The 12,990-nt window shown below is 35.8% G+C and overlaps 1 protein-coding gene across 1 annotated transcript in view; it reads right to left on the reverse strand.

The window, feature by feature from the left end:
- LOC109545320 overlaps nt 1-12,560 on the reverse strand; it is a 38,110-nt gene extending 25,550 nt beyond the window's left edge. Inside the window, exon 1 of the mRNA XM_019915938.2 lies at nt 12,297-12,560. Within this exon, the coding sequence (XP_019771497.2) occupies nt 12,297-12,360 (64 nt within the window). The 5' untranslated portion in view covers nt 12,361-12,560. The remainder of the gene's footprint in view (nt 1-12,296) is intronic.
- Nucleotides 12,561-12,990: the final 430 nt, after the last annotated feature.

The raw sequence follows: 12,990 nt of genomic DNA on the forward strand, positions 1-12,990 counted from the left end.
TTCCTTTCGACGTAAGAAGGTCTCAAATATGCATTTATAAAGTGTTTGGGCAATAATAAGGACGAAATCGTCGGTTAAAAATCGTGAACGCTTAAAATGTGCCAAAAATATCTATTCTTTCGGATCTGAAACTTCTAGCATGTTTTTCAATTAGTTTGATGCATTCCGATGCATTTTTGCAGCCATTTTCTAAACACTTTAACGGCTTCATTAATTCACTTTATTAATTGAGAATAATTGTATAATAAGTAATTTTTTAATTGAACTACAACGTTTCGGTGAGTGCAACTTAAATACATTGTAACCTTTCGTGCGCCCTTCACTTTTCCTCAATAATTATATTTCGTTGATCCTTGAAACATCGAACTAAACAAAAAGCCAGAAATATTACTCGCAATTATTTTGACAATATAATTTGAACCGGCTCCAATTCTAATTGATTACCCGATTAATTATTCAATGTATCAATTTTGGATCCATAATCTATAATCTTAACGTATGACTGTGTCATGGCAGTATTGGAAATTATGCCCCACACATTATACCTACTTGAACCAAGTAATTATTCATTAATTTGCCAGCAATCTCATATAAAGGGGAAATAAATTAAACAAAGACCGTCGTGAGCAATGAACAGGTGAACAAAATCCCGTCTTCGGAGAAGTGGACTTACTCCCTTCAAAGCCTATTTGGAATGTGAACATAATTAAACGAAACTATTAAGAATGTATTGTTGGCTTTGTCAACAATTAATTTTCCAGGCTCAAGCGGCTTAAAAACAAACAAAATTCCTTTCTTAAAGTCAAATATTTGTATTTCTGCTAAACCGTTGCTCGAACATTAATTTCGCTAGTTTTTCCGTAAACCACTTGTCAGGTGAACGCAGCAAAAGAACTGTTTACTTTAAAATCACGCAGCTCAAGATGGAAACTAGACAGTAACTTTTTAGTAGAAACCATCAACTAAAAACGCTTCACTCTGGAAACGCTGCACATTTGACCAGGACAGTATACAAACAATGTTATTAATTAAATCAATTCAACCTTAATTAACACTAATAAAAACATTATTGGTCATTTTTTTCGTCAACATGTATCATTTTCCTGCACCAATTACGTTATAGTTCCAACAATCATAACAATTACAGCTTATAACTGGAACATGCAATTATTTGCAATCACCGGGCAGTTGCTCGCTGTGCTGCTGCTTTATTTATTAATTGTTAATAACAATGTTTACTGATTTCCATATTCAACGTCATCGATAGATGAAACACAGGGTGTTTGATGTGGGCAAACTTGGAAGTTACGATGAGTTGAAGATCCAGAAAATCGTATCTTATATAGTATTCGTACTTGTGAGTGATTTTCTCTAAAATTCACCTTTTTGAGAAATGAAAATCAGTGGAAAAGTTGACATGTGTAGGTTGTTTTGATCGACTTGGCAAAAAGAGTCAAACTGCCCAAAACCTTGACTGTTCTACGTGTGTTACCGTTTTGCTAATTTCAAGGCAAGTAGTGTGTTCAATGTTAGGCCGACCATTGTTTCGCACGATGACGTAAAAACATGTTTGTCGCAATGTTTTAGACTGCATAAATTGTTTTTGAATTTATTGGAATTTATTCAAATTGAACAGAGGTGAAAGCGGCTCGCTTGAGTTATACAATGATCCTCCGGAGTGAACAGAAGCCATTTGAGAACAGGAACTAATGAAACCAGATCGGACTTGTTGAGGTCTACCAGCAGGAAAATCCAAGAATCACCTTAATAAAACAGCGCAAAACCTGCCAAATAATTCGCACAATCAATACGAGTAATGATCTGTAAATAAGTAAAACAATTTGCGATGTAATCGGTTTTAATAAACCAGGTGAGGATTTATGAGAGACGCTCCTGAAATTGGCATTATTTTCCGTTTGTTAATGATTATTTTAAMGTTCGCACCTTGAGCATCAGTTTTATTTTTATTATTAGAACACTTGAGGTCAACCTCAGCTTCCACATCAAATATCGTGGTGCGATGAAAAATATMCTTTGAAACTAAAACTGAATGTTTCTTGAATTCATTCAATTAATATTTTATCTTTCCTGATTTAGTGAACAGTTACATAAGTAAAATCATTTTTTTACCTGAGCAGTTCTTCAATATCAAGTATTATAAGCGGCAGTATTCTATACAAATTCCTCCTATCAGTTAATCTGCATGCAATCAATTAAGATCCTTTCTAAACATGTGCAAAAAATATTTTTGTTTAATCATTGTTAGAGTGAACCGTTCCGGAAGCTTCTTCAAGCAGTGACAGAGTGTTTTGGGTTTGTTACCGTTATTAAATTGCGCAATTTTTTCATGGAACAATGATATTCAGAGTAATTATTCAGACACCGTCAAGTTGAGGCATTTTGTTTTGAATTGAAACAGTTGTGTCTTGCTGACGTTTCGCAAGCACGGGTGACTGGCATCTTCAGACCTGCTCAACTCGGCAGATTTTTCAAATCTCTGTTTCAATTATTCGAAAAATCACGTTCCCAAGTGGCAAAGTTTCAAAAAGTTGATTGACTCGTTTTCAGTCCTAAAGTAACAAAGTGCTATCAAAACCATTTATTACATTAAATGCAAGAATAGCCTCCACTTAACCCCGATAAAGCACCTTTTATTAACATTCACAAGGCTTTAATAAAACACATTGTTAAGCCGATTATAAAAGCTAAATGGAAATATGCATGTCTGTGGCCGTTGGGAGTTCTTGGAGCGTTCGAATCAGGTCCCTTCAAAATGTGTTTCGCCTATTAGAACTAATAAATCAAAAGCCTAAAAAAGCGGTTTGTTAGACTTAGAAATCCGCCACTGAAAATGGAATTCGTGCAGCAACCGAACGTATCGAAAAGTGTTGCGCCCAGTCGTGAATCCTTTAAAAACTGCACTAAATTAATTTCTTTTTTATTAAAAACCGCTTGACCATGCCGTTCTATCTGGTTTAAATTGAATGGAACTACGAGATTGGCAATTTAGTAGCCGGATTTTCGAAGCACGAAAATAGCCATTTTTCCCCGGCCCGACTGCTATCCAAGAAAAAATGTATTTGGATTCAGTTCAGGTTGAATCTTTCTGTTTCATTGGCGCTGGGAAAATGCGCAAGACTTGGCATCCTTCTACCGGTAATTTTCAACGTTTGAGTACTGCTGGGGAAGCGTGTTCTAAAAAAAGGTGAAGGTATCGTAATGAATGACGTGGTAGTACGCTACGGTCGGGCCCACAAATGTTGGAAGCTGATTGGTCGAAAACGTATCGTACGATTCTCGAAAACGGTTGAAGGCACAAAAATATCAGGCTCGGGCTTATTATATACCGGTCGTTAAGTACCTGTGTGGTACTCGACTGTCGGTTKTTTGTCGCCTATACGGCAATAACTTGCCTAACTAACCAATCCCCAACTAACCAAAAACTTGCCAATCTAACGCCTAACGCAAGCTCTAGATCAGAACTACCTGCCGAAMTTTGCTRTTTTGATGATATAACAGTAAAAGTCGGTCAGGTTTGGAAATGGGAATTTGTTTCGCAAGTTGTTGTTGAGTACCACCACGGCTGCTGTATGGTTCCAAATTAATTTCGAAAAATCCCACTGCTGTTTGATTTATCGTGAATATTAGTTTTAATCGCCCGATAACCGACTTCAACAGTACACACATTCACGCTTATCTAGCGAATAACTTCAATGAGTAACCCTCAATGGAACCTGATATAGTAAAGTACACTTACACTATCATGCACTTGCATAATATAAAATTGATTAGCTCGGATGTCCGTTGCATAATAAAATCGCGCATTTATCTGATCAATTATGGCGGGCGACGATTCCTGCCAKTTCAGAATAGTTCAACAAATGTTCAAAGTRCTCGGATCGGCCTAAACGAATGTTTCAACCTTCACTCCTTGCTGTTACCACAGCCATTTATTTACTTGAATCTGGTTATAAAACGGTACTTGGTTTAGCACATTTAGAGGTAAAAGCGGCGGAAAAATGTGAATAATGAGAGTTTTATTTTTATATGCAATTTTTTTCAATAAGAACGATTTCAACGCTTAAAATCGGACGTGCCAAAAATCGCTAAAAATGGACCAACTTGTTCGATTATTCCCGATTACTGGACGCCTTATAATGGAAAAGTGATGCAGTTTGAGGTATTTTGAGCGACGAGTTTTCTTGGACAAACTAGTAAAGAAGCTGTTCTCCCAGCCAAGTTTATTTATGTTCTAACTTACTTATTCCCAGTAATAGTTCGAAACCAAAACGACGGTTCAATAGTACTTTTAATAATCTTCTACTTTGATATTCGCACTTTTTCCGGTAGACTGCCGCCGTTAAAAATATCATCAAAATAAGACTGTCCGCTCCTGAAACATCCAAGCGCGCGCTTGCAAATTTGTCAATTTCCTAGTTCAATTATTTCCCGTAATAATTGGAAATAAATATCACGGTTTTATAGCACTTTTTCCCTTTTGATGTTCACACTTTTTCTCTCAGGCTACTGCCGTTAAAGGTATGAGCAAATTAAAACTGTCCGCTCTTGAGACCTCAAGACGCCTTATTGCAAATTTGTTTATTTCCTATTTAATTATTACATTTAAGTCTGACGCTTTTTCAATCTTCTTGAAAATGACCTACAAACATCCAGTATTTGCCTTCGCTGTTCGATCGAGGCAACTTAAAATGGGCAAATTTTTTAAAGTTCCAGATCAGGACGTAACGAGACAAACACTCGTGCCCGAAAAATAACAAGGTTTCCTAGTTATCGATTTCACGATCCGATAGAGAAACTTGACTCTGTCAATTGGTAAAATTTCGTTATCATTGGATATTCCTGCAAACAATATTTTCCAATTTTCGTCTCAAACCAACTTTGGAAAGCAATTGTTGAATGTTTAATTGCCGCGCCATAGAGAGGAAGTGGCCAACTATTAATCATTCGATTAAATTAATTAAAATCCCATTCATTTCTTGGGGTGGAAATTCAAAATGAAACTGAAGCTAGAGCTGAATGAATGGAATTTTCGACATCGCTATTTTTGAATGTTTGATCTAAAATAGCCGAGAAAAGCCTTGACGTCGATGATATCATCCGCTGATACTAAAATGCACTGCAGACGACTTGTTAGGTGAATGCACTTTCAGCTTTCATCAGGTAGTGTGCAATTATTAAACAACTTTAGACAGTCCACTATTTTATTGATGGATTTACTCCAAATTGTTGTCGGATCTCCCCCAACTTGGCTATGAGTGGATCTAAATGTTTTATTTCCATTAATTTGATGAGCATTTTAGAAAAACAGCCGGATATTATCTAGGAACGGGCAAAGAGTCGGTTTTTTCGCCAAACAAGGGTAAAAGCTCCTTCAAAGAATTGCCCGATACACTGGAAGGAATACGGGCAATAAGCTGATTGATTCAGCCTGTCTGATTAATTTTATTATGGCTTAAGTTCCACGAGTTTGGACAGGTAAAACTGTGTATTGAATCGACTACAACGCATTAATCAACTGAACTAATAACACTAATCAAATACTATTATGGATAAGAAATAAAAAAACGAGATAAAAACGAGATACTAAGAAAACGCCTGGTGGGAAAGTTTAGATAAGTATTGGCACGAGAACATCCAATTGCAAATAAGTTCAGTGAGAAGGTATTAAATGAAATCAGCAGGTTCATAAAGTCAATTGGCTTCAAGGTGATGATAAATTGCTGCCTGGTTTAGTTATTATCTAATGTGTGGCTTACAGCTTTACAGTATTGTATATCAAATGGAGACTGCTCGAAAACCGCTTAAAGTGGACCAAAAACAAATCTGCAGCTTCCAGCGTTTGTTTTCTTCTCTTGTTTGCTATGAAAATCTTGTTTTGTTCCATCAAGCACTTACCGGAGTTTCTCATCCAAAGTTGACAGCAAGGTGAAACTTTTGGTTAAAAAAATGACCTCTGCAGTTCAACCAAGTTGGGATTTTTCGTTTGAAAGTTGGAAAATTAAATCGCAAACCTGAAAATCCCATCCGATCTCGTGACAGGATTAGCCTTATTTGCAAGTCTACATATCATCCGTTTCCTCTCTTTATTTATTCATGAACAATTAGACAATTTTGCATTTTCTAAATGAACCTTCATGCCAAATGATCAATGAATGAAACCTGATATCCTTATTAACAGACAAGAAATTAAATCAGCTCACACAGCCAGTCTGATTAATTGTTACAATTATTTATGCATAGATTTTGGATATTATCTATCGAGCTAAAATGTTTAGCTTAAAATATGTAATTTCGGTGACCGGGATATTGGCCAAATCCAGAATTCAACCGCCAGCGATTATTTGTTGGATTACATTAGTTAATTTATCATTATCGCTTTACATGCGGAATATAAAAACATATTTGCTGCTAAAACGGCTCAATCCGGCCCTCTGGCTGGCAATGACTATTTAGCAACTAATATTTTTAAACAGCAAAATAGGGTGGTCGAGGCTAACAACATTTCCATTATTATTCGCTTGCAATGTGCAGTTGCGCTTTCAATGGCACACTTAGTTGCAGTCATAACACAAGTTGGATCTTTACCAGTTTAAGGCTTTTAGGCCCGATTTTTGCTTCCAACATCGCAAACCTTCTAGACTGTAGAGCAAGATAACAACGTCTAAAACCATCCCATTAGGACCTTAGAAACATTGTAATAAAAACCGTATAAAACGCCTAATAAAGGCCGTAACTATCCCATCAACTATAAAAAGTTGGCACTTTCACCACTCGTATAAAAGTCCTGTGGGACTTTTTTAATGTATGGCGAAACTTGGTATGTTAAGGATAAGTGGCGAAAATAAAAGAACAATATTTTAGGACATTGAGCAACTTTGCCACCCGGTGGTGTTTAACTTTTGCAATTTATGGGTGCGATTAAAATACTTTGTCGGTTTACTGGGCTGACAATAATTAAGGGCCCGGAATTTATACAGGGCGACCACGGCAGTGGCAAGGGGATCCAGACAGGGATTAGCAAATGAGCTTTGAAACTGTCGCAAGTCTACGCCGGCTTAAATGTGAAAGGGAACTAAAACGACGCTCTTTGAAAGAAAATCAACGTGTCTCACAAAAAGTCAAACAAAAGCTGTCCACACCCAACAAAAAACAAGTAAATGGAAACGTGCCATCATTAACTATGATAAGATGCATATTTTAAATATTCTAGTGAAAAAAGCCTGTAGTTTAATTAGTTTTTAATTGGGGCCCATAAAGGAAAAATAAAGGATTGTTAAAATTATCAGTTTATCAGTTGTCATTATTCAAATTGGTAAAAAAACGACACGCGTAGATATACACATTTTTTAACTCTTCCCAGTGTAATCCATGGAAACTTGAAATTGGCTGAATTATAACTTTGAGATAAAATATAATTAAGTGCGCTTGTTGCCCAAACAATGTAAAACTGTACATTCGTGCCAATTGAACAGGCAAATCAAATACCCTGAAAATTCCTCGCTAGCTTCCAAGCTCTATTTGAGTTAATAGTTCATAATTGGTATTTGTATAATACACAATTTTAGCATTAATTACGGAACTTGAATGGAAGGAACTTTTAATATGAACATTCAAATTTTCCGACTGTCGTCAGCAGCAAATGCACGTCTAGATAGGAACATTCCGTACGGAATAATCCGGTTACATTAGGAAAAATACAATCAATGACCGACTGCGTAATGGCATTCACTGTTTTTGTTTCAAAAAAACGATTATTTCAAACATCCCACAAACGCCTCAATAATGTTGTAAAGGAATAATGTATTTGATAAGACAATGGAAGGTGATTTTTGGTGTCACCTATTTACAATTTTCTGTTAATTATTTAAAAAGAGTCAAACGATAACTTTTAATGGAAACAGACAGAATCCTAAGAAAGAGAACCCGGCTTTTAACGAAATTTTTTTAATCAAAAGTGAATTGTACTGATAAGATTCCAGACATCGATTAACGATGAAGCTGAATGGATAAGAGCATTATTTTGGTGCTAAGCCAAACAACTATAAAAACATTGTGGTAATTATCCTAAAAATACATCAAGTAGTTATTATTTATAGATAAGTTTGGCCGATAGTGTTTGCAGTTTCTGTGCCAAACTGCAAAACGTCAACAGTGCAAATATTTAGCCAATCAAAGATGACTGGAACCAAATAAACATTGCTCATGCAACTTTAATCAACAAGTTTTCAATTTGTTCTCAAATAACTATTTCCAGCCTTTTTCAATATGAAATTCAAAGTTTCCAAATGTAAAAAATTCACCCTTCTAAGCTCTAAGCAGGTAGAGCTCTGAAATTTTTGAAGGAAATAGAGCAAAGTTGACTCTATTGGGCAACAGAGTTTCAAACTTCGACTAAGCTCGAGTGAATTTGGGCATTTTTTTAATCGTCCTCCTGGAACTCCCCCAAAAGTTGTGCAAGCTCTGTTTCAAAAATTCGCTCTGTAAAGCTCTAAGCAGATAAAGCACTGCAGTTCCTGCTACAGACAGAACACACAACAACAGGTTGACTCTATCGGTTAGCGGAGTTTCAAACTTCTATTAGGTTTGAGTGAATTTGGGCATTATTTCAACTGGAACCCTTTTAAAAGTTGTGCAAACTATGTTTCAAAAATTCGTCCGATTAAGCTCTAAGCAGATAGAGTTTTGAAATTTCACCAAAGTGTATAGAGCAAACATTGCGTTATCAAACTTCGATAAGGCTCTAGTAAATTTTGAGTTTTCTAAAAATCATTAATCTTGACTCTTACCGTTAAAAATTGTGCAAACTCTGTTTCAAAAATTCGTAATCTTAAGCTCTAAGCAGATAGAGCTTTGAAATTTCTACAGAGTATAGAGCACAGTCGGCTCTATTCGACAGCTGACTTGCAAGCATCGATTAGCCTTGAAGTAAATTTGGACAATTTTTTTAAATTATCCTTCTGAAACTATCTCTTAAACTTCTGCTTGCTCTGTTTAAAAAACTCGTCCTCTCAAACTTTAAATCGACAGAGTGCTGAAATTCTTGGTGAATATGGAAAAAAGGTGGCTCTATTAAGCAGCTGAGTTTCAAATGTCGATTAACATCGAGTCAATTTGGGCAATTTTTTGAACTCTGCTTTAAAAGTTGTGCATGCAGGCTCTGTTTTAAAAATTCGGCTTTTTAAGTTCTAAGCAGACATTGCTCCGACTTTTTTGCAGAATATAGAGCAAAGTTGGCGCCACTCGTCAGGTGAATTTTAAACGTCGGTTTTGCTCGCCTAATTTTTGACCGTTTTTTAAATTTTAACTCCATTTTTTTATTTCAAGTGTGCAGGCTCTATTTGTAAAATTCCCCGTATAAAACTCTAAGCAGATAGAGCGATAAAGTTCAGGCGAAATATAGAGGTAACAGAGTTTACTACGCAGGAGGATTCCAACCCTACTTATATTAGGTTTGGACGATTTTTCAGAATGTTAATTTCGAACTCTATTAAAGTTGTGCAAGTTCTGTTTAAACGAATCCTCCTCTTAAGCTCTAAGCAGGTGCAGCTCTGCTTAGTTTGAACTTTAAGAGTGATGCGAATATTTCAGTTTTGTAAAACGGCTGCTTCGCAAAAATAAAAAACTACTTAATGAACGCACAATTTAAAATCAAATCAAAAGTTTTGCAATTTTCACTTTGCCACTTAATTCTCAGCTAGCTGCTCTAGAACTTTGTTTCATCTCCTTGATTTGATTTATTGACTCATGCAGTACTCTATACATTTGCAGCATATTCAAACCCACTTGACTAGATAAAAAAATTTAAAAGAAAAAAGGGATCTTTTGTAATATTAACTTGTTATCCGTCTGCAGGATAAAATGCGGCGTTTTTAAGGATTTCCGGCCAGCTTTATACTTTCCGAATGGTATCAATTTCGCAAAATCCATTTTGTGGGAAGTTACCGGACGTTTTTCTATACTGTCGGCGCTATTTCCGTATTTCCATTATTGTGTTGAAGAGTACAAAGATACCAGGAAGAAAACAAGCCCGATTTACCGCAAAACGAAAACAAGTGCCTGTATATTTCGTGCCAACACGAACCTGTTTACAATCGAATTGCGGAAAAAAACTAGACGAATGCCGACATCGATTTTTGCAATAATTTATCTAACAATCAGGCGATTGGGTGCATTTAACATTGCAGCCACTCGAGACAAATTGACAAATCCGGAGATTTTTTTGCGATTAAAGGCCTAAAACCCGCCAAATTAATACCCGGACTTGCTGTTAGAACGCATCAACATGTTGGGCCAAATAGGAAGGACAACAACGGCATGTTCTGACGTAAATTGAACATGGGGCGAGCCCACAAACCTGAATTATAAATTTGTCCAGATTTTGATAAACATGTCTAAAAATATTTAGTTAACTGAACTTTTCACAGACAAACACAATCGAGGTCCAAACTCCACATGATTTGCGTGCTTAATAAATATTCCTTAAGGTCTATTTTTAACGTTAATAATTGGACAATTGTGCGTTTGACGAGAAAAACACAACTATCACATGCGCTAAATAAAACTGCGCTCTAAATTAATATAATTATATTTTAGGTGCGATTGACAAACAATATTTGCAACAATTTTCCATTTTTGAGTTAAACATTTTTTTTACAAGCTTTGCTAACAACGGTGTGAACATTCGATTCCAACAGACAACTGCAGGCCTTATAAATCCGGTGACATGAACTGAAATACTTGCATATTGAACAGGAAAACACAAACGTAGTTAGCCATCAATTGTATTCAATTTCTGTATCTGTCTAGTATTCTTGACCCACATTTAAATAAATATACGACTATGAATTCTAATGGATTTTTACAAATTTAAAAAACATCTACAACCGCTTGACTCGATGATGAGCGCATTTCAAAGTGGAATAATGCTTCAGTTTGGAATTCTTGGAAAAGTTTGCAAAAATCAAAACACAATATTGTAAGGATCCACTTGTATTTAAAAAATCACTCATTTACTCTCGTATAAACATTTCTCAATAAATTGAACGAATGTAATTTAATACTGCACCATTTTTGCCTATAATTACTGTTTAATAATGGTACATGGATTGTGTAGTTGAAAGCTCGCCGAAAATCTAAACAACGCTGCCAAAAATGTCGATAATTATGCTCAATTTCCTCTAAAACAATTATATAAATTATCCGATGTGCGTTAAAAATCGCAATCTAATGGCATTGATGAAATCCAATTATTAATGTTGTAGCGTAATGTTCATTGCAATTACGAACAATGTTCAGCGTTATAATAAACTCAGCCGTTTGCAATTAATGATTGTTTTAATTTTCGGCTCAAACTGGGTCATTTCAGCCTGTTTTTTGCGTCCAATTTACCAACAATTTTTTTTCTAGAATTCATTAGCAGCAGTTTGATCCACCTAACCAAACAGATTCATTAGCACACAAGTGAATGTCGTCTCACATAATATTGATCTTTGGAAATAGTCTCAACAAAGTCATAACAGTGTGTACTAAAACTTGCAAATATTTGGAAGTGAAATTGACTGACGCTCATGCTCCCACCCGCAAGAGCTAATTAGGAAAATTTATCATTCGAGTAGTGAAAACATCAAGCTTGAAAATAAACAGCGGTTTTAAGAAGGATTAATGGATTTTTCCACTAACAACTAACAATTGAGTGTATGGTGCGAACGTAAAATATTAAGCGCAGAGGCGAAATAGAAAAGTAATGGATTTGAAAAAAATTTCTTCATGGTTCTGCCAATGGTAAGAACTGTAGGTTTGGGCTGCTAAAAATGTACACTAGACGGTGAAAGCGCATTCAAAACCACTGCGGAAGGTCCAAATCCGCAGCTTTTTTTCATGCTCAACGGAAATCTATGGTTTAGAGAAAATTATTTAAATATTGTTCCGGCAACATGTAGACTGGCAGGAGAGAACCCATAGCCTGTCAGATCTCCCGATCTAACTCCACTCGGTTTTTTTTGTTGGGCTGCTTAAAATCTGGGGTTTGGCGTCAGAAGAACACGAAGATTAGAATAACGCAGGAAACAGCCAAATTCCTTCCCAAGTGTTTTTGTGATTATTTTCAGTTTATGCGAATTTACTGAAAACTTTAATGTTTTATGCTTTGTTCACATTCACAGTATTTTTTTAAATATTAACTCCTTCAACCACATTCAACTAAATAAAAATCCATGCAAATTAATTAAAAAATTCTTTAAATTTCACTTGAAAAGAGTAATGAAAAAAACACTTACCAGTTAATAGGAGGGCTGAAAATACAGCAAGACTGCGTTTGATGTCGTAAACAACAGTATACATACTAAGATATCCTCCAGAAGGCGCTCGAAATCTTCAAGAAATATTTAAAAAATTTAAGGTTTAATTGAGTATTTTTGAATCACTCCCGTGTGAACGAAAGAAAAAAGCCGGCAAGAGGAACACGACAGTCACGTGTGGAAGAGAGTACAATTCACACTGACTGAACTTCCTCCTAGGCTTGTTAGGAGAGACTGAGGAAAAACGAAAAATGTTTGGAATTTCTGTTCTGGAGCGCCAGACTGTTTTGCGACTGCCTGTACACTTGTTGCCAAACGTGGGAAAATTTACGAAAGATCCCATTGGTTCAAATCGGACATATACTTTGTGTCCAAGTGGATAACTATAAAAATTGAGTTAAACTATCCTTTCTTCTTCTATGACTCAATTGGTTGAAGTTTAATATTTGCATTTGATAATACTTGGCGCTTAAGCAGCCGAAACGTTGATCCAAATCAACAGGCACATTTTTGGTTTTATATAAGTTTTCCAATGCAAAAAGCAGACAGTATATTGAGTCATTTCGAGTGGGACCCGCGGTTGTTTTCCCATGTAAATACGGGGAAATATTTGGATAAGGGCGTTTTTATGCGGCCAAATTGCCCGTGTAATTTCTGCACTCTAAACATATGT

This window comes from Dendroctonus ponderosae, unplaced genomic scaffold (genome assembly GCF_020466585.1).
Source record: "Dendroctonus ponderosae isolate FM_Combo_2020 unplaced genomic scaffold, Dpon_F_20191213v2 Dpon_F_20191213_2, whole genome shotgun sequence".
Lineage (NCBI taxonomy): Eukaryota > Metazoa > Arthropoda > Insecta > Coleoptera > Curculionidae > Dendroctonus > Dendroctonus ponderosae.